Genomic DNA, 22,077 nt, shown 5'->3' with positions numbered 1-22,077 from the left:
GGCAGCTCGTTTGTTGTCAACCAGCAAGAGGGCATTTCTTGGAGCGATGGCCGTTTCTGTCTTGCCTTCATGGCAGCCCTGCGCAAACGCGTGGCGGTTGCCGGGGGCTGTTGGTGCCAGCGTCACGCTCGACCGTCACTGAAGCCCCAGGGCCTGGGCAGCAGTGTGCAGGGCCTTGCTCAAGGCTGGCTGCTCTCGGGTCATTTCTTGCCTTGTCTGCATGGGTCCTCGGAAGGAAAAGGAGCCCAGAAGAGCTGGTGAGCACGCACCTTGTGGCCACTGGGAGATGGGAGTGTCCAGCCGCTGCCGGGCAAACCCCTCAGTTCCTCTGACAAAAGCGCCTGAGCTCTCAGGCACCGATCCTTCTCCTGGAATTGCGCCCTTGTTGCTGTCGGTTGAGCGGCTCCATCTCCCCCACCAGCCTCCCCTGCTCGGTTTGAGTGGACGCTGCCGAACTTTGCAGGAGAAAATGTCTTCGAGTGGGACCAGAGGGAATACCTTGCCCTGCGGTGCCTGATTTTTCCGGCAGCCGTGATACTATGTGGTGATGGTTGCAGCACACCGAGCAATTTGTGTGCAAGGGCGCTGGACGGCTTGCGCGGCTGGTGTGTGGAAACATCGGTTGGAGCAGCTGGCCGACCAGCTAGTGACCGGCAGGAATTTAAACACAAATAGTCATTTCAGCACAACTTTGGTTAAGGACGATCTGGCTTCTGTCAGGAGGTGCTGGCAGCTTGAACGAGAGTGCAAAGCCCACTACAGGATGCGTTCCTGGCTGGGGAGATGTGTGTGCAAGTTTTCGGCATGGTTCTTTAGCGCTGTGTAGGGGACAGAGAGCCAGAGTGACACAGTGTGGAGTGTGTTGGACCGGGGGCCTGGGGCTCCCCAAGTTCTAGTCCCCACTCGGCCACAAAGCCTTCTTGGAAGACAATGCATCTCCCTCAGTGCATCTCAGCCTAGCCTACCTCACTTACAAGGATAAAATGGAGCCTGGGAGAACCTTGAAATCTGCCTTCAGTTCCTTGCAAGAGGGAGAGAGGCAGGATAGAAATGCCATGTAAAACAAGAACAGTGGAATTGACAGTAACAATAAGCTTGTATGCAAAATCCACATTTTTGAGGATCTACTTTATTATGAAAATCATCCATTTCTCTGCCCAGCATTGTTTAAATCTGGGTTAGCTCAGGGCCAAGCAACTCGCACCTCTTCATATGCTTTGACCTATGAATCTGTGAGAGTCCAGTTGGCCCCGCCAGAGGTGACAGATCATGGGAGCCGTAGGCTGAGAACATCAGGAAATTTTCACTGGATGTGTCCTGGAGAAGGAGACATGCCAGACTGGTTTGCACAAATTGGGCTCAGCTGCCTGGTGTTTCTGTCCCCCAAACACCAGAGTTTTGGGGGATGCAATGCCAGGTGTCCCTGTCTTGCAGCCGTGACAGTCCTGGTGCAAAGGGGATCGTGTCCTCCATTCTCCTGAAGGTTCTCTTGCCCATGGAAAGAGGCGTCCATCACGCCGACTCATTTTCAGGGTGCCTTATAATCCATTTTTCAGTGTTTTAAGCACTCCCACAACAGATAAATCTCCCAGGCTGCCCATGCTTTCTGATCTGGAAAGGCGCCAGGAAAGGAATCATCTCCCCGCAAGCTTTATTTGAGGTGCAGAAAGTGGAGGAGGCTATAGACCTAGAGAGAGGAGTGTGCCATTAAACATAGGACACTTTTGCGTGCTGGTCAGTCATCTCCTAAATCAGTTAAATAGAGGAAGCCCCTCGCTCAGGCCGGGAGAATTTCTCCGCCATGCCTGCCTCCTCTGAAAGCCCTTTCAATGGCCATTTCTCTTCTGCTAGAAAAGGACAGTAGCACAAGTGTGGGAAATGTTTTCAGCACAACGCTACTATTTTATACTTTCACAGAAACGGCTGAGGGGCAGGATGGAAGTGGAGATCGTTAGTGAGTGCCGCATACGCTCTTTTGCCGAGCCGCGGCCGCTCCGGATGCTGGGCGCCCTGTTCCCACGGCTGTGCGACTGCACAGGGGTCTTGAAAGTCTGTGTGCAGTGCCCACCGGCCCCCTTAAAGCCAGAAGAGGGTCCAGTTCTGTGGAGCTCCTTCTCCTCCTTCATTTAAAAATGCAACATAAATTATGCAAAAATTACTGGTCAATTTGCATACTTTAGCCAGGTTGCAGAATCCTGCTCTTGCCTCTGCAGAATTTGCCTGGACGCAGAACCTTTTGAGCCTGGAGCATGCCGATCCTTTGCCCACAGGAGTGTGTCGCGGTTATTTTTGGCTGCCACGAGGAATGCTGTTGCCGCAGAGCCAAGGGCAAGGCCTTCAAGGGGCTGCCACACCGGGGTGTCTTTATTTCTGGATTTCTGACTTGGTTCTTTTGTGGACTTTCCCATTCTGTTGCCTATTATTCTCATGGATGTCCCTGGAAAGCTTGGAAAGGGCATTTTAATGGGGAGCTGTGAAGCCTCTGTGGGGAATGCCATACTCACTTCCCTAGTCTGCATCCCCTTTTCAGAGGGGCTGGCTTGGGAGAGCACCGGACTAGGTGCTCAGTGTACTTGGCATGCATCAGGGTGCTAGTCCTCTTGATTTAAAGCCCAGGGCATGGACTTGTGTCTGCAGGAGCACCTCACTTTGCTGATGCCCCTGAGACAATGCATAGCTTAACAGACAAGCAGAGTCTCCCTGCTGCTTCGAAGACTGTCAGGATTCTGATTCCATGGGGAAGCCAGGTGAGTGCTTCCTGGCTGCTTCACAACCAGCCAGGTGGCTGTGACTTCTGCGTGGGTAGCAGGGAATCAGTGTGGTCTTTGGACCGTGTGGTGCCCACCCCTCTCTCACAGAAAGAGTCGTCGCTCCATGATAAAGCTGCTGCCATGCATGCAGGCAGCACTCCCACCCATAAGTGCCTCGGGGGAGGGCTGGAGGGCTGTGTGCTGTGTTCCCCCCCCCACCTGAAATGCTGGAGAGCTGCCAGTTGCCAGAGGCAAGTTGCCTGCTGCCATTTTGGAGGCAGGACCCATGAAAGAGGTGCTTGCTTTTCTAGCATGCACTTCCATGCTCCGTGTTAAGCCGGGTCCAGCCTGGTCCGGTCCCAGTTGGCATAAGAGCCTGACTCTGCAGTGAGAGTTGGGATGCAGGTGGCGCAGTGGTCTAAACCGCTGTGCTGCTGGGCTGGTTGGTCAAAAGGTCGCCGGTTTGAATCTGCACAACGGGGTGAGCTCCCGTTGCTCTGTCCCAGCTCCTGCCAACCTTGCAGTTCGAAAGCATGCAAATGCAAGGAGATGAACAGGTAGCACTTCAGTGGGAAGGTAACAGTGTTCCATGCACCTCGGTGTTTAGTCATGCCGGCCACACGACCACGGGGACTGTCTGGGGACAAACGCTGGCTCCCTCGGCCAGGAAACGGAGAGCAGCACTGCCCCCTGGAGTCAGGCATGACTGGACTTTGCGTCAAGGGGAAACCTTTACCTTTACCTTTACCTCCAGTGAGAACACAGGAAGAGCCGGGCTGGAGCAGCACACAGTCCCTGGGGAACGCGTGGCAGGGCCTCAGTGCAACAGTGCCCCCATCCCATGTTCCCCAGGCCCAGGCACCATGTTCCCCATGTAGACATACAGCCCCGAATACCGTAGCTTGTGCTAGGCCACGCATAGCTGTGGGCAGCCTCCCTGCTCCGATGGAGCCACCCAGTCCCTTTTGCAAGCCCTCCAAACCGACAGCTGCTGCAGCATCTGGACTTCTGTGCGGCGACTTCCGCACTCCCACCCTGTGGTGTGCAAGGAAGCGCCTCTTTGACCTGGCCTTGCTTTGTCAGCCTCGTGCAGGCCATGTGGGTGCCCGTGTTTCAGGGGAGGACAATCTCTCCCTCTCCATTTTCTCAGGAGCAGGCATAACTCTTCTTCTCACCTTGTATTTTCCTTCTCTTCTTAGATATAATTCTACAGCCTTCTATATATAGTTTATATCATACAGATAATGTGTGTGCGAGTTTGCACAGGAGGCTTCTGATTCTACAATGTTCCATTTTTTAAAGTTTGTCCGTGAGCCAGCATGATGCGGTTAATTCACTTTTTACCACCCAGTGAGTTTAGTGATCCCAGACACTGGCTTAGTTTATGAGCAAGATTAAGAAGGTCATGGGATTCCACCGTCCTTTCCCTCGTTCTGCCCTGTTCTCATCCCCTTTCCTCCCTTCCCCCTTGATGGAGAGCTTGGTTTACCTTTGCGGAATGAGATGCCCACCCCAAATGAACTTCTTGGAAACATTAACGGCATACTAGCAGTTCCCACCAAATTCATCCTAAAAGGGTCTGAGATCTCAGCCAGTTTTGTGCACTGAAGTGTCTTCTCCTTCTGAACAGTTGTTTAAGGTAGTCTAGAGTGAGATTATGGTGAGGCTACTGGACTTGAACTGGGAAGATCTGGGTTCTGTTTTTCACTTGGACTTGGAGCACATTACGTGGCTTTGGGCAAGCTGCAGACGCGTGGCCTAGCCCTACTGTGCAGGGTTGTTGTGATGGTAAAATGGAGAGGAGAAAAGCCTAGAGAGCTGTCTTGGCTTACAATAACATGGTTTATTTGTGGCTTCAGGAGAAACATAGAAAGTTCCCCTGATGTTCATGTAGACGAAACGCAAGCATGCCTAATAAAGCTTGCTTGATCTTAATTTTTACACGTGGCTTCACAAAGTAATTGAAACTCACATTTTGCTCCAAGCATCCCTTCTCCCGACTCCCACCCCACACTTGCAAGAGGAAGAAAGGCGGGATAGAAATGCAGTGTAATAATATGTCAACTCATGGATTGCTGCTTATGTGGAGTCGGCAAAGCAGAATACCAAACTGCAGTTAGAAGCTGGCTTGTGAACCATAGTTTGTGCTAACAGTGATGTACCGTTTTGTCTGAGTTTGTAGAGCACTGACTAATCCGAGTTATAAATACTGCTTTATCTTGAGAGGGTGTTAGTCCCAGGAGTAGGGAGTGAAATTAGTGAACACACAAAATAAAATGTTGCTCAGATGGAAAATGCAGACGGGGAAGCCACTGTGTATGATTTGCCAGTAAGAAGCCTGAACGCTCCAACCGTTGTGTGGGAACTTAACCACGGCTAGCACAGGCTGTGGATTTTGCCTGAGCGTTGAATTAATGGTGAATCCTTGGGCAAGCTATAGCCTGTTGGATGCATCAGTACACCAACTACACACAGATTTAATTTCTTTTGATAACACAGAAGCACCGGGAATTTCCAGGCCGGTGTTTTTTCTGTCCTAAATTTTAGGTGTCTGCAATCTTGCAAAGCCCTCCAATGCCAATAATTTAGGACAACTTGTTATTTATTTAAGGCTTTTCTAAACTTTTCAATTAACAAACAGCTCTCAGAAGAGTGTACAAGAATTAAAACAAGCTAGAAACGGAGTAAAAGTAAATATACATACGCTATCAAAAGGGCAATAACATTCACTGGAGCATAAGATCCACCAGCCATGCCAATAAATAATAACAATGCATAATGCAAGAATAAAACCAATCACAGAGTGCCAATGACTATATAGCTAAAACCAATATAAAATCCAATGACGTTATTTAACAATTAAAATGCTGGGAAAACAAGGTTTTGACTTGGTACTGAAGTCTATAAAGAGTCTGTGCCAGCACATCTCTCTGGGGAGCTGATTCCGTTATGGGGGTGTCCTCCTCTCGTGGCCACCTTTCTTCTTGTAATGGTGGCTCCCGAAGAAAGGTCTCTGTGGATGACCTTAGGGTCTGGGTAGCTGTATATGGGGGAGACGCTTCTTTAGATGTCCAGGCCCTGAGCCGTTTAGGGCGTTATACGTTAGTGTAAGCACCTTGGAGCAGGTCCAGACCTCAGTTGGCAACCGGAGTGGCTGGCAGAGGACAGGGGTGGTTCATGCCTACCTGCCGGTCCCTGTTTTGTTCCAAATGACGCCTCTGGGCCATTTTCAGGGGCAGCCCTGCGTAGAGCGCATCACAGTAGCCTACAAGCGAGCTCACCAGTGCATGGGATTTCCACGGCTGGTTCTGCCCACCCAAGAGTGGCAGTAGATGGGAGTTGCTCCTGCCACAGATGCTCCCTGGAACTCCAGGGACAGCTGTGGGGCCAGCAGTACCCCCAGACTCAGGGGGAGTGCAACCTGTCCAGGATGGGATGGATATCTTTTCTCTGGACTAAGGCTCCACCTACCCATGGCAGCTCCGTCTTGTTTGGATTAAGGTTCACTTTGTTAGCCCTCATCCCATCCATCATACCAATTCAGAACCGGCACTGCCACACCTGCGTTAGCTGTGAATGAGAGGTAGGGAAATTCTTTTTAAGTTGCTCAAGGTGACTTACCATGAGTGGAAGTTGTAAATTTCCTTTTAGTCAGCTAGAACCCATCTTTCTTATTTCAGGCAGCTGGACAAGTGATTCTTGACAAGGCTGCATATCTATATATTTTAAATAATTTCTTCTTCCTCTCTGGTGTAAACAGAGCAAGCCTTGAACTTTTTGTTCCAGATGAATCTCCAGGTGGCAGTTGCTTTTCAGAGTTAGTGCGGCTGGTCTTTTCTTTACAAAAAAATGCTTTATTTTAAAATGCATTTACAAAAGAACCTTGATTTCAATAACATGGTTTATTTGTGGCTTCAGAAGAAACCCTAGAAAGTTCCCCTGATGTTCACGTAGAGGAAACACAAGCACTGCCCTTTGCTTGTCATACCTAATAAAGTTTGCTTAGATCTTAATTTTTACACTTGGCTTCACAAAGTAATTGAAACTTCCTTTTTGCTTCAAGCTTCCATTCCTCCTGACCCCCACCCCAGACTGAAAAGTTACATGTTTTGGTCAGTGAGTTTATGGAATGTCACCAAGAAACACCGTGATGGTTGACAGAAATAATCAGCAGTTTTGGGGTGCAGACTGGGGATGGATGCCGGTTCGTGAGTAACTCTCCGAAGCTGCAAAATGGCCTTAGACTAAATAAAGCTGAAACGTTTTCTTCCCTTTTAGCAACAACAAAAGGAGGGTCCGAGCGTGTGAACACAGTTCTAGAAAGCTCACAACAAAGCTGTTTTAGCTTTAAATCGAAAGCAGTTCAAGACTAGGAGAATGGAATTGAACATCTGGTCCCATGGTCTGGGCACTGTATCCCGGTGACCTGCAATGCAATGCAAGCAAGGGTTCATTTTAGAGTCCCGAGATTTTGGCTGATTTGACTTCTCGGGGAGGACATGGAAAAGTCCACCCCAAGATGCACAGCCCACCTTTTAAAATGGAAGGTAGCATTTTGCATCAGTGCACAAAACCAGCAGTTGTTTCCCTGAGGCAGAAATTAAGTCAGTTCTCTGCTAATATGTAAATCTGGCTGCTATTAAGGGGTTTTTCTGTTTCCTAAAGAGATTTTAATCTTTTGGAAAGTCAGGTACCAAGTGAATTCTCTTCCTCCCCAGGGAATGGAAGAATATGAAAGGTGTAACACATTTAAAAGCAGTTGTTAAACAAAAGATGGAGCTGAGCACCTTTTTAAGGATGGGGTGGTGGAGCAAGGAATACAAATTGCAGAGCTGTTGCTTAGCTTAATTCCTGCCACAGTTCAAGGGCTGGAATGTATGATTAAAATCAGATAGAAGAACAAGCCATGCTGAGGAAGCAGCAGTATTGCTTGTGGCTTTTGCAAAGGGAGAACATCCTTCCAAATGAAAATGGGCTTGCTGCTGTGTGTGACTAATACCGGAGGAGCAACCACAGGGTGCATCTACCCATAAGGTCAGCCCCAGGGGCTTGGTAGGGAAGGGTGCACCTGGGGGACAAACCAGTACAGTCCAGATCACAAGTCACTTCCTGGTTACCTGAAGGAGCGTCTTCTCCCATAGGAGTCTGCCCACTCCTTAAGATCTGGGGCAGAGAGCCTTCTCCGGGAGCCCTTCCTGAAGGAGATTAGGAGGGTGACTACCCAGAGAAGGGCCTTCTCTGTGGTGGCGCCCTGATTGTGGAATTCACTCCCCAGGGAGATTCGCCTGGCGCTAGGCTAAAACCTTTTAATTCTCCCAATGGTTTAAGATTTGATAGTTTTAATTGGGGTTTTATTGTTGGCTGGAAATTTTATTAGGACACTGTTTTATTTTATGTTATATCGTCTTGTTGTTAAACCGTTCCGAGACCACAGTAAGGGACAGTCTAGGAGTGTTTTAAACAATAAATAAATAATGAAACCAGAACAGGGAGAAAGGAGGAGTGGTTGCTGGCATCCCTCTGGGTGCCGGGCGTCTTCCTGTCACAGGCAACAAGGAACGCTAAGCGCTGTGCATACGGATCACACACGCAGCCATGAAGGGAACTCGAGCGTTTGCTTCCATTAAGGGGCATCCTAGAAGGGTGGGGCAACCTGTCGGAAGTTGGATTGCAGCTCCTGTCAGCGGCGTCCGCATAAGCCAGTGGTGGAGCTATGGGAGTTGTAGTCCAGCAGCACCTGGGCAGCCGTAGTTTGGAAGGCCTCGGTCCCAGGGCCTAGCTGGAGCCAAGCCAAGGCGTCCTGGCCTTTGGGCACGTTGCCCCCACGGCGACCTCCTTTAACGAGTCTGCCCTCACGTCGCCCCGGACAGCCGTTGCCTTTCGCCGCCTCTGCCATGGTGGTACCCCTTGCGCAGCAGAGCAGAATGAGTGGGTCGGTGGTGCCACGTACTGCTCCTCTTCAGAGTCGGGGGGGCAGGTTGCAGGGCCGGGCCAAGCCCAGGAGGCCCTTCGTGGGGAGGGTGGGCCAGGCCCCAGCGATCCCAGCTTTTGATGCTGGTCCTGGAGCCTCCAGATGTGCTGGACTATCTATCGATTTATTTTATTTACAGCTTTTAGTTACCGTCCCATTACTGGCGGCTCAGGACAGTTTACAACAAGCACAATTAAAATAAGATAAAAATGTATCTGCTCTGCCTGTTTCTGGCCCATGGCCATGCTGGTTGGGGATTATAGGTATTGAGGTTGAGCATGCCTGGAGAGTGGCAGGCTGAGGAAGGCTGCGGTTCCACTCCAGCTTCTGTGTATTCTCAAGCATTCTGCTTCCTGCAGCAGCCAGACAGATGCCGGTGGGAAGCTTGCAAGCAAAGTGCACAAGCCCCGTTGAACACCGGCGAAGACAACTTCTGAGCAAACTTGCGTATCGTTATCACTACATCCTCAGCAGCAGCAGCAACATCACCACACTGCGTTTATGTCCCCCATTTCCCCTCCTCCTTTCCCCAAGGTGGCTTGCATAGCTCCATTTTATCTTAACAACAACTCTGCAAGGCGGGCTGCAGGGACCGGACCAGGTTTCCCCAGTTGCTGGTCCAGTGCTCCTGTCCGCACACCGCACTGGCTCTCCAGGCATCTCCTGGCACCTTGGGAGCAGGGAGCTATTTTTGTGCTCTCAGACAGTTTTGTTCGGGGAAGGGGGTTCCTTGGGGCTTTGTCTGTGGAAGCAGTTGTCACAGAGTAAGACATTTCTGTAAGCCGCCACTTCCTCCATTCCTTTTTCAAAGTTTCTGGCCCGGCTTCACGGTGGATGTCATGAACCGCTAATCTAAATGGGTCCTTTGCCGGGGTAAGTGCCCCAAACTGCAAGGCTCAGACGGGAAGCAGAGGTCAGGGGGCTGCAGGCAAAGAAGGGTCGCAACCTTTTGCAAAGGAGACAGGCCTTGCGGGATGCTGGGATTTGTCTCTCCCACTTTATATTTTTTTTAAGGGCAGTTGATTGCACGAAGGAATGTGGTAACAGGATTCAAAGGAAACATACAGAACTAACAAGGATTAAGCCTAATTATTTGCCCTGATTCTCAGAGGCAGGGCAGGACTAGGGTTTATGTAGGAAGTGATGCGGGGGGGGGGGGATCCAGATGAGCCCTCCCCCAGCTCAGCCAGAGTAATGCATGGAATGTGGCATTCAGAACTGACCTGGATGAAACAGAAAATCTCCAAATCATCCCAAATGTAGGAGAACTTTATCACAACAGGGCTGTCTAATGGTTTGAAATCTGGAATAACCATGGCGTGTGACTGTAAAGCAGGGGAACTCTTTTTGCCATGGAGAGATGGATAGGGCAGGCCTGTGTAGGGTGCCACGCACCTTTCCGGTGAATGTAAGTGCCGATCTGCAGGTGATGCTCCTGGCGCACGAAAGGTTGAACTTTGCCTGAACAAAGCTCAGGCTCTCCACCTGTTCCAGCACTTAAAAGCAAATTCCAGCAACAAACATAAACTCCTGATTTCCCAGTTCATGATGGCAGTGATGGACGAGAGAAGACTATCTGTTCCAGTGAGTATCAAAGGGAAAGGTCTCCTTCAAGGGCTGAAACAGAAAGTTTGCCTTCATCTCACTTTGTTCCTTGTGCATGAACAAAGAAAGCGTATTACCTGGGCCCAGATGCACCGGGACCAGACTCCCAATGCATGATCTGCAATGCAGGCAGCTGAATGATGCTTTGCCAGGCACCATGGCAATTTTTGAAGCTTGGTTCTTAATCGCAACCTTTTGAGTAGCCTCAAGCTCCAAAGCTATTGCAGAGGAAGAAAGGATCGGAGACACGCCTTATTCCAAGCAGCACAAGTCGGGAAGAGAAATGTATTTCACCATTTTAAGGACTCCTCATTGGATTAAATTGATATTTTGCTGTGTGGGCGCTTTATGGTTGCTACCATAGTTATGAACCGAGTGTGTAGAATGTGGGCTCTTGTTTGTTTACATTGAGGATGCTGGTATAACTGGCTACATATTTTGTATTTCTCCTGCAAACTGCCCAGAGTCTGTGGGAATGGGGTGGCACTTAACAATTAAAATAAATGATAAAGCGAGTTTTCATAAGAGCAGACAGCAGCTGCAGGAGGTTGGGAGACCGCTTGCGGTTGGGTCTGCTTGGGAGAGGCTGGGCGCTTCTTTAATCTCCTCCCCGCAGTAACAGCATGCGGAGAGAGGCTTGAAGGCAGGTGCATGCCAAGAGGTAAAGAGTTACCCCCCGGCACCCCCCAATAGTCCCGAGTTCGATCCGTTCCCCCACCCCACCCTTGGCTGCAGTTCTAAAATCTTTTACGCAATTTGAAGAGATGCATCAAGAATCCTGTGTAGGTTGGTCCCTTGAGCAACTTGTGAGGGTCGGGTCCCAAGACTCAACTGACAGAGCAGGTGTTGTGGTTTTCTCTAGGGGAAATTGATGGGAGGGGGCCTTCGGGCAAGGAACACGGCTCACGCAAGCCTGGTTCAGACCTTCCCGAGAGAGCGGAATCCACCAGTGCTGCGTCTGCCCCATCGCTGACGGGCTCCATCTGCCCATCCAGCTGGCCAGCAGCTTCTCCTTGGCAGGGACCACACACACAACCTCCTGAACGGGGAGAGTTGGGCAGTGGCCTCCTCAAAAGCAGCCCCTTCCAGTGGTGTTTGGGCCACTGGACAATGTCCAGGGAGGCCCACGTTCAAATCCCTGCTCAGGCAGTTGAGGTCATTGGGTGCTTTCTCTTTCTTGCCTCCAGCCTGGCCAACCCTCTGGTGAGGATAAAAAGAGGAAAACGGGAGGGTGAGGGGAGGGCCCGTGGGTGGGCCCTGAAGTTGCTGGAAGGGTGGGGGATAAACTGAATGAATGGCAGTTCTTAACCTAAGCATTTCCATTCTTTTTGAAAGTAAGTTTGATGAAGCTTAGTCACGGCTGAGTGGAGGGTTGGGCCCAGGCTGCCTTGTCTGCAGTGCAGGCATATCCAGGAGCCAGTTTGGGCGCATGCCATGGTTCCATATGGTGTGTTGGCATGCTTGCGTGTTGGTCTCAGGTTAAAGAAGTCGCTAGTCCCTATGGCTCAGGTGATATGCTCGAAAGCAGAGTGCAGGTGATGAAGTACCAGGCACTGGATTGATGGCTGGAAAAGGGGGAACAGCCTTCTGGCTCCCTTGCCCCTTCTCTTCCCAGGGTCTGTGAAAGCCAGATTAGAGTGTGCAGAATAATAATCTAAATCGTTTATGCATTCTTATTCTGGCTTAAGCTGGTGTTTGATAGGTAGCGGGGGAAGTCCACTGCAGCTTGTGAAGTTTTGGGGGGGTCTGTTTTTTGCCACCACTGACAGAACGGCTCCACCTGCGGCAGGTCCCAGGTTCCGTCCTGGCCATCCCAGCAAAAAGCTGGCGTTGTCTTTCCAGGCAGAGGGCTGAATGGACCAGCGATCTGTTCCACGCTCGAATCCACCCCAGCCTTGCGAGCTGGCAGGAACAAGCCTAAATAAATTCTTAACATGGTATGGAGACTGAGGAAGTCCCCCCCCCCCCCCCCCGCCTCCTGTCTGCCCATTCTGATGAGAACATTTCCAAGGGGCCGCCGTAATGGCATTTTAAATTTAAGTCATTCATATGTTGGCTGCCTTGCAAGACTGGACCTTGGGCTTGTAAAACAAGAATTTGCGGAGGGACACTTGGGCAGGAGTGACTGGGAAGCAAGGTTTCTCTCTCCCCCTCGCTCTCTTTTATTTCCTGTCCTATTGTGCACTTTGGCTCTCGTGCATGTTCAGGGGGCATAAATCTTTCTCGTTCCTTTTTCAGCGTCTGGTGTTCTCCCTGCAGTAAATCCACAGGCCCTTCGCTGTCAGCAAGCAAAATGAAAAAGGAAAAATTAAAATCCAGACAGCCTTGGGTTGTGGAGGGTATTTTAAGTGCATGCCACAGAAATAATTAGAATTTCTTGCGTTGTGGTGGGCAGCTCTGTCCTGGAAGGGAAATGTATATTCTTTAGGCTCCGACAACCAACCAGCAGCTGAACGTGCGCACACCAAAAGGGCTTGCTGAAAATAGCTTCCCCTCCGATGGGGCCTATGCGGAACTCATCCAAAGGGATGGTTTCTTAGTCATTTGGCAGTTTTGCAAGAATTTGATTCAGTGTTTCAGGCTGTTGAAATGCATTGGGCAGAAGTTTTGCTATTATTTTTCCTGTGAACTTGAGTGTGTGTTCAGCACACCTTGTGACCAATGCCACAAGCAAAGCCAATGGAAGAATGGTTGCTGCTCTCTTTCTTTTGTTTCCTCTTACCCTCTCATTGCTGCCAACCTCAAGTGGCTATCATATTAGGCTGGCGTATGTATTGACCGTCTTCATCCTTGTAAACTGCCACTTGGCTGGTTTGCTCCAGGCGACCAGAGAAGACAGGAAGAAGAGTCCATTTTTTTCCTTTTAGGCCTATCTCTGTGCCATAAATGGCTAATATATAAGCTTTAAACCTAAATAGGTTTAGGAAACAGGATCTGCTGGAACAGCAGAGTTTTGGCCAGAAGTCGTAGAGGGATACCCTGAGAAGTGCTGTGTTCATCCAAGAGTTCTGGAGGAACTTTCTCAGTTTAGGAGGGGGAAACTAATATATGACTTTGAACAGATTCTACAGTGATAGACAATCCGCGTTGGGGGCGATGGGTGGACCGAGATCCTGACCTCTTACTTGGACCCTCACTGAGTCTGATGTCGCTCTGCTTGGACAAGCGAGCTGGTGAAATAGTTTATGGGCTTGAATGTTATTCATAAGGCTGTCTGGACTTCTCTCTGTGCCATCCTACTGCTGTTCTTTAATTGGCTTATTTGCAGCTGTTGCCAAACCTTCGCTCATAAACTTTATTTAATTTCTATACCGCCCGATATCACATCTTCAGAGAACTCAGGCACATGAGCGGAAGGTCAGGTGCTGACCCCGTGGGTACATTTTTAGATTTTGCTGTTTAAAAATCCTCTCGTGGGGACAGAAGACAGGGTGGTGGAGAAGCAGCAGGGGGCATTCTGGCTATTTGGATGTGCTTCAGGTGGAAGAGAAAGGATGTCTCTGAATCTGGATGTGACAACAGGCCCTGTCCCTCCAGAAAGTAATTCTCTGTTACTCCAGGATCCTGTGGTTTAGAAATTACACTAACCGAGCAAATATTATTGTCTTTCGGACTTATAAGGAGCAGCGATGGGTGGACTCGGTACCCGGAGCTAGGCCATGTGTGGCCTTTCACTTCCTGTACTCCGTGGGTTCCATAATGCCCCATCGTGGGTTCTTCTGACCAGGGCGGGGGGAGCAGGTGACCCAAAGCACCTGGGGGGCCACAAGTTGGCTACCTGTGGCGCATCCTCCTGTTGTAATGGGAGCAGGACACAGTCACAGCCGGTTCACGAATGCGCTCACCTTTGATGCAAAGCTGCAGGGTGCCTATTTATTCAAAACATGTCTGTGCTGCCCAGTTGTGCCACAGCGCCTCTGGGCAGCTCACAGCGCGAGATAAAAGCACAATAAAACATAATAAAAAGCATAACGTACTACACAATAAAAGCAACCATGAAATACAGTAAAGCGTACAAAACAAAGGTCTGTGGCAATTAGTTGTAAAACTGTTTTTTAAAAAGGAAGTCTTTGCATGGCGCGGAAAAGAAAGCGGGGGAAAGCCAGGCGAACCTCCTTGGGGGGAGTGTTCCAGATGTGGGGAGCAGCTGCAGAAAAGGCCCTCCTCGCCCCCGAAGGGGCGGCTCGCACAGCAGGGCCCCCTGCGTAGGTCTCAAAGGCTGGGCAGGCACATACTGGTGCAGGCGCTCCCCAAGATAACCGGGACCTGAGCCACTTCGGGCTTTATATGTCAACACAAGCACCTTGAGCTTTAGCAATCCAGGCTCTCCCAGCTGCTGCACCCACCCACGGGAGAGCCCTCCTCGTCCCCTCAGCTCTTTGCTCCGGTGCCTCTCACAATCCCTGGCTGATGCAGCATCTCTGCTGAGCTTTTGTGAGGAGAGAATCGATGGCTGCTGCACTGCTCCGGAGGCTTTTTCCTGGGTCCCCCCTTAGAGCTTGCGCTCTGCGGTCCCCGGAAGAGGATGAGCATGGCCCTAGAGCGGTACGCAGTGGAGTGCTCTTCGGCTCCACTGAACCCACTTGCCCGTCTGACGGCCCCTCGTTTTTCTGGCCCGTCTGATGGAACAGATCTCCAGCCCAGCTCAGCTTGTGCCACCCTGACCCTGTGAGTCTAAATGGGGTGCCTGCTGTCCCTTCTGCGGTGCTAGGCCAAGATGGCTCCTCACTGGAAGATCATGTTAATGAGCAATGATAAGGGGAACCCTAATGCACCCTGATAAGGAGACCACAAGTCTAGTGTGAAATTGGATTAGCCACAGATGCCTTTGATGCTGAGTTTTCAAGGAAGCGGCAAGCCGTTAAAGAGGATGATACAAGCTGGTGTGTTGAGAGAAGAGGATAATACTGGGGGTTGGGAATCCCAGCAAGTGCTTCCTGGGAGGAAGGAAGGAAGGATGGATGGGCAGGGAGAGGCTTCGCCACGAAGGCCACGACCCAGCCTGCCGGTTGGCGCAACACCTGTGTTGCCTGCAGCGCACGCCGCTTGGCCCGCTTCCCATCCTTCGCTGAGACGCCTGGACCAGCCCCGTTTCGCTCTCCTTGGCTTCTTATAGATCACGCTTAACTTTCAAGTGTTCTGTGATTGTATCTTTGCTGGATTGCAGATGAACGTGTAGGTTTTATCTTGGGTGCTTCCCCAAGAGAGCTCCATGCTTAAAAACTGCCTAAGAAGTAGCTTCAGGATAATTTTGGATAAATAGACAATGTACTTACGGGCTCCTGCCTCTTTTGAATGGGGCTCCATAGAATATTTTCATCATAGCAATTGTTATCTTTTTTTATCTCTTAGATGCCTTCAGAACAAACCAAAAGCAAAACCAAAAAACTCTTAAGGGGATTTGCTACAAAAGCAAAACATGCATGGTTTAAGGCAGCTAAAAAGAGCTATCCAGTGAAATGCCACTCAAACAACATCTGAGACGATCGTAAACAATTTAAGTGAAGCTCCAGCAAGCCCATCATGGGCCAACAAATGCTGGGAACAGAGGGAAGCTGCCAGAAATAAGCCCCACACACAGGGGCAGGCTGATGCGCACATAGCTGGCTCATTGCCCATCCTTAAATGATTGCTTGGAGAACTGGATGTCTGAATGTGTTGTCTGAATGCAACCTTGGACTGGACTGGGCCCGCCAGCAGTTGTGCTGGTTCAGCACTGCACCTTCCCCCGTGTGGCAACGGGGTGTTTTGCTGTGGGGCCCACGGGCTGCTTCTGGTCCTCCCCTCCTGGTCATGTTGGTGAACAAACAGGTCCTTCCTGCAGTAAGAGTGGACGAAAATTGCAGCACGCCCCAGTCAGACACGCCCTTTGTCCTTGGCCTGCCCAGAGGTAGAGAGAAGGGTTTGCTTGCAGAGCGGCTCAGCTAAAAGAATGGTGCTTGTCAGATGTGTCGCCGCAGGTTGCATGCTTTGATGGAGGACAGGTTGCGCATGTGGCAGGACTGGGAATGACCGAGCATACATCTGGGTGGCCTGCTTTGCGTCCTGGGAATTGTAAAGGTTGCTGGAGATGTGAATGAATGTCCTTCATTTCATTTTGGTCTATTCTTGGGTGTTCCTGCACTGCGGTGTTAAGTAGCTTGCACCTCACTGCTCCCCCAAGTATGTTCCATACGAAGCAGCTGTTTCTGAAGGCGTTGGGGTCTCATGGGAAGAAACCAGTTGGTGGCTGGTCCTGGGAAGCGTACCTTTCCAAGGGGGCTTCTTGAATCCTTCCTGGGCAAAGTGTCAGAAGTCAGTCTAGCAGATAAGGAGTTGCACAGACCAGTGTGTGTGTGTGTGATTCTCTTGAGCATGTATTCCCCCAGGAGAGAGGTTTGGCTACAAACTGCCTGCCTGGCTGGGCCCCCCCCCCACTCCATCTCTTGCCAGCTTAGCCCCCACACAGCCGTGTTTGCCAAGCCATGTCTAATCGTCCTTTGGGCGTTGGAGCAGGGGCTGTAGCGGGAATTCTGTGGGCCAGCCTTCCCCAGCCTGAGATCTTCCTGCTGTGTTTGACAGCAACTCCCACGGTTCTTGACGCTTGGCCATGCTGGCTGAGGCACACGGGAACTGAAGTCTACAACATCCTTAAGGCACCGGGTTGGCTGGTCCTGCCAGTCCTCAGCCCACTCTGGGAGGAAGTCCGGCCACTTGTTATATTCTCCGGGGCAGCTGTAAAGTCCCCCCTGTGACCTGTGGAAGCCTCGCCGGTTTAAGAAGCCTGCCCAAAACTGCAGGTGATGAGCACCACGGAAAGAAGCATTCCCGCTTGATGGAATGCCTCTTCCCAGCCACCCTCTCTTGGGAGACACACGCACACCAACCAGAACCTAAGAAAGTGTCCCCTTCTCTGTTCGTTTAGTCACATGCCGATCGATGCAGATTTAACCGTGCACTTAACTAATGGATGCTTCTTTGAGCCACTTGGTCCGTCAGCAAAGCTTGCTTTAATTGGCCAGGGACCTGACCAGGAGTGCATCATCGCTGCCTGAGGAAATGGCACCTTTCCTTGGATCTGTTTAAGCTGCAGCGTGTCCTCATCGGCCCGTGTGCTTGTGTGTAAGCTGTCACCTTTGATGCATTTTAGGCGACCACCTGAAGGTGTGCCCTCAGGGCTCCACGTGCTGTTCTCAAGAGATGGAGGAGAAGTACGGCCAGCAGAGCAAGCACGACTTCAGAAACGCCGTCCTGGAAGCGAGCAGCCATTTGCAAGCGACCTTCAGTTCCCAATACAAGAAGTTTGATGGTGAGTCTGTCACGGCCCTTTGCGGCTTGCTGAGCCCATTCGGCCAGTCCTAAAATATCTTTCCAGACTCTGTTTGCACAGACGGGGTTTTGTCGTCGTCATCGTTTTTTGTCTCTTTCTGGGACTCTCGCCTCCGCTGGCCCATACTTACTTGGGGTGGGAATGACTACCTGGGTTGGGATGCGGCTTGTTTTGCAAACTGGTTCAATAGAAAGGTTTGCTGATGGAGTCTCTTGAGTTGCCCACAAGGGGATTGTGGGCTGCTTTTCCATTTTGATTCCTAAACTGTGTGCTCAGCTCGGCAGTAAAACTTGGAGACAGAGTTTTGTTTTGCCATTCCCATAAGTTGAGTGGAATCCATCCAATTTTTTTTCAGCGGTAACTCCCTTTTATTCCAACAGCAGCGGTTTATACGGGGCCCACCTAGCTGCAGGAGGTCCATGAGAGAACACAGCAGATCAGAGAGACAGTGGGCTGTTTCATACAACATGGCTGGCTCATCACGGGTTATTTAAGGGTTATTCAACCCACGATGAGCTGTGCCATGTGCCAGGAGCCTGCAGCCACCCTTTTGCCATGCAGACTGGGTCCTTGTAGGCTGATGCGGTAACCTGACCCAGGATAAATCATCTGCCTTGTGCTTGCCTTCAAATCAGAGCCTTTTTGTAGCTGTGATTTAGAGCCCTGTTTCTGTGCTGTCAGGGAGTGAGCTGTTCTGGAGAGCTGGAAAGGAAAGGCGTTTATTTTCCATTTTTCCCCATGCTTGGAACAGCCCACCTGGTGTGTGAAGGGGTGCCCTTTCACCACACTGCAAGCCTCCCCCTGCCCGCTCCTGCCCCACCACCCTCGGGCTCTGCGTAGGGGGTCGACCGGGCTGATCCGTTCTTCTCCCGCCACTTCTCAGAAACAAGAGCTGCCCAGGGTTCTGTAGAGTTTGGATGCTCTGGAGTGCTTCCCGGGCTGCTGGGCTGCTTTGGGGTTTAAAAAAGAAGCTGTTTCTTTCTAATTCACCACCCCTACATTTCTGCATACTTGAGGGGCGTGTTGAATGGGGAGGAGTGGCTTTGTCCAGCTCGGTGGGTCTGTTTCCCTTGCAGAGGGATGGGTAGCCAGCCTCCAAAGTTGCTGCTGGGGACACGTCACGCTGGGGCAGCGGTCTCTGTCCCAGGCAAGAAGCTCCTGGTGGTGCTTGTTTTGCCTCTGTTCTTGGTGGCGTGGGCAGCGACCTCTCGTCCTTGTCCTTGACCGTGTGCAGTACGACGTTGGATGCTTTCGTCCTTGATATTTGGCTCGGCCTTTTCGCACTGAGCAACACGATCTCAGCTCGACCTCCCAGAACAGTTGCTGAAATAAAACAGAGGAATGGCAGATGTCCTTCAGAGGAAGAATGCGGTCCTAGGCATGTGCTGGAATTCCTTGGCCGTTGGGTCCAAAACCGGCCGGTTGAAGCCTTTCATCTGCCGCACACGCCGCATCACTGAAGGGCGGTCCGAAGGTGGGCGCTGTCTTTTCAGGGAGGGGCCGCCTCCACCTCTGGGGGCCTGGACCGGCTGAGATCCGCCAGCCGGCCAGGCAGGAGTGTGCACGCCGGTTGTCTAACTAGACACATGTCCCGTATGAGGCCTGCCTGCCAAACCGTCTCTTGGGGTCTGGTCCAGCCAAAGGCAGCTCCCTTCAGGTTCAAGGACCCCTAGGAAGAAACAAAGCGACCCGGTCAAAGATGAGGTTCCATTTATGGAAGACAGTGGTGAAATATGGGTGCCAGGAGGAAGCTTGGACTCCCCTTCTCTCTGACCTTCTTGGTTCCCTCCCAAAAATGGACGCATTCCTGAAAAAATGGACATCTCTCTAAAAAATAGGCATAGCAAGCAAATGCTTTGCAAAGGTAGATCATGGTTGGTCATAGTGGGGGACTTCACATGTTACAATAAGCCAGAACTGTTGGCTGGATCCTGGTTTCCTACGGACAAGGTATTTGTTCTGCCCCTTCAAGCAACCAAACCGGATCCAGGCTCCTCCTCTGCTTTGTGGGAAAAGTGGATCTAAAGGAAATGGGAGAGGTGGCATTGTGGACTGGCTCCAAGAAGCAGCTTCAGGTCCAGAAGGCTGACATGAAGAAAGAGAGGAGTGGACACCCGGCCGTTTCTCCTGGAGGGTTTTTCCCTTTCCCACCCTGCTCCTCTGGCCTGGGCTGCAGCTGCAGAGAAGCAGACCAAATTGAAATTTCTAGGAGTGTTAGGCGAGACAGACAGACAGCTCTGAGACCCACCGGCAGCGGAAAAGTTCCCAGACCTTCCCCGGGAGCCCCTTTTCAGATAAAGCCTCTGTGTTTTCGCTTTTGTTTTTTTGCACGGAGACTTTCTCAGCCATGATGTGAACTCCACTGGGTATTCCTCTCTTTCTTTTGGAGCTCCGCTTCTTGGCTTTTAAAAAAGGGTTTCTCTGTCCCAAGGGCTATTGCCCCGATGCAGCGCGTAACATCATGCCTTGAGTTTCTGCAAGCTGCGTGAGTAAGCTCTCTTCTGCTGCTGCTAAGTGCTAACACATGTGTTGTTGCAAGGAGAAAACGACAAAAGGCTCGGGAACCTTTGGGTCTTCTCTTTGCCCAAAATACAAAGTGAACTCTCTCCGGCATGCTCTGCTTTTTTCAAAGCTTCCTAGAATTTGGAGGATGAGTGTGTGACATATGTAAGTGGTGTATGAAGTTGCAATCAACTTTGATCAGGGCCGGGCAACTCCTGGGAGGTCCAGCCCAGCCTTCTTGGCATTTCCTGGCCACAGCCCTGCAGTGCATCTCCCCCCTCAAATGGTTTCTTTGGTGCTATAGAATGCTAGGTTTTTGGATCGAAGCAAAAATCAACTTTTTAATAGATCCATAGGAAGAATGCTGGCATTTCAACCACCGCTCTTTGCTGCCAGTGCGGAATCTGCTGGCAGGACCCTGGGCTGCCCACCCAGACTCAAATGAATGAGCCTGGGCCGCAATGTCAGGTCCCCCCCGGGACAAATACCAGCTGCAGAGTGCCCCCCCCCCCACTGCAATGTGGATCAGAACCATGGGGGGGAGGTGGAAGCGTGGTCGCCCCTCTTGGCAGTCTTTTTCTGTGGGCGTTGCTTACTTAAAAAAGGAACGATCAAATCGGGAACACGTGCGACGGATGACCGCGTGATCGCAGCCTGTCCGGCCCGGCCCGCGTGCGCTCAAGGCGATTGCCACATTTCTGTTTTCTGCTGCGGAGGGGCAGAGACGGCGCTCCCCGCCTGCACTCGTGGGTTTTCTGAGCTCACAGCCATTGTCCTTCCAGGCCTTGTCCATGCACGAGGTGGTGGAGCAGCGTGACTTCATTCTAAAGCAAATTGAGACAAGGGCCATAAAAAGTTGGGGGTTCACCTTTCGGCTGCAGTGCTGAAGGTTGATCCCGTGAAAAATGCTTGCGTTCAACAGGGTTTCCCCCTCCCGGTCGCCCCTCCAAGAAAGCTGTCAAAGTGATAATTTAATGAGCGCCGATTTGCTTGCCTCACCGCTGTAAAACACACGCCTTTACAATGCCGTAAAACAGGAAAGTAATCTCCAAACGTACAACTTTTGTTTGAGAACAAGTCCCACTTCCAAGACAAACGAAAGGTGTTAATTCATTTTGCCCTTCAAACTGTCAAGAAAGCAGTTGGGTCGCACACCATTCTTCTCCCTCCCGCCCCCCCAAGGTCAGAGGGGTTACTCCTTGGCCACATGGTGGCTCATTAATCAGCAAATGGACTGGCTTCTTCCAGAGAAGAACTCATATCTGTGTCAAGGGGCAGCAGCAAGCCTCTGCCCTCTCTCTCTCTCTCTCTCTCTCTCTCTCTCTCTCCCCCCTCCCTCCCTCTCTCTCCCTCTCTCTCTCTCTCTGTCTGTGTGTGTGTGTGTGTGCGCGCGCGCGTGTGTTCTAAAGCAAGCTCCTTGGAGCATTGCAGAACAGCATGGGGCTCTTCCCACGTTCGTGTCCAGCGGCAAATTATTTCTGGAAAGGGGGGGCCTGGAAAGGGCCATGCATGCTGCCGGTCCTCTGTGGAAGAGTTTTCTTCCAAGGATGGGCTCAGGGTTCCCGCTGTAGCCTTGCTTTCCTGTTCCGCGCGCCAGCGTTGGCCTGCGGCGGCATCCGGAGAGGCGCTGCTACATCGCAGCCAGAGCCCGGCTGAGGCGTGGCTCGCACCGGCGGTTCTTGGCCCCTTTGGTGCAGAGAGAGCTGCCAGTTTTGCCCTGCCCTGGCCCCTGTTTGCGTTCCTCCTTAGCATATTCACCACAGCCTTTTCCCAGTGCCCCTGTTACTTGAGCCACCTGTTAACACATGGTCCAATTATAAGAATGTCCTTCACAGCCCTTCCAAAAATGGCACTCCATAATCTCAAGGGTTAGGAACTCCATTTGGTTTCCTTTTTGTTTAAGAGTGCAGATTCTGAGCAAACAGAGTCGCACAGAATTG

General features: G+C 51.1%; 1 protein-coding gene across 1 annotated transcript in view; it reads left to right on the top strand.

Annotated features, from left to right (window-relative positions):
* Nucleotides 1-22,077, top strand: part of GPC4 (glypican 4) — a 66,578-nt gene that overhangs the window by 23,520 nt on the left and 20,981 nt on the right. The window contains exon 2 of the mRNA XM_044452798.1: nt 17,456-17,614. Within this exon, the coding sequence (XP_044308733.1) occupies nt 17,506-17,614 (109 nt within the window). The 5' untranslated portion in view covers nt 17,456-17,505. The remainder of the gene's footprint in view (nt 1-17,455; nt 17,615-22,077) is intronic.

The sequence above is a fragment of the Varanus komodoensis genome, unplaced genomic scaffold, assembly GCF_004798865.1.
Source record: "Varanus komodoensis strain SLA01 unplaced genomic scaffold, ASM479886v1 scaffold74, whole genome shotgun sequence".
Classification (NCBI taxonomy): Eukaryota; Metazoa; Chordata; class Lepidosauria; order Squamata; family Varanidae; genus Varanus; species Varanus komodoensis.
This window is presented reverse-complemented; position numbering and strand designations above follow the sequence as displayed.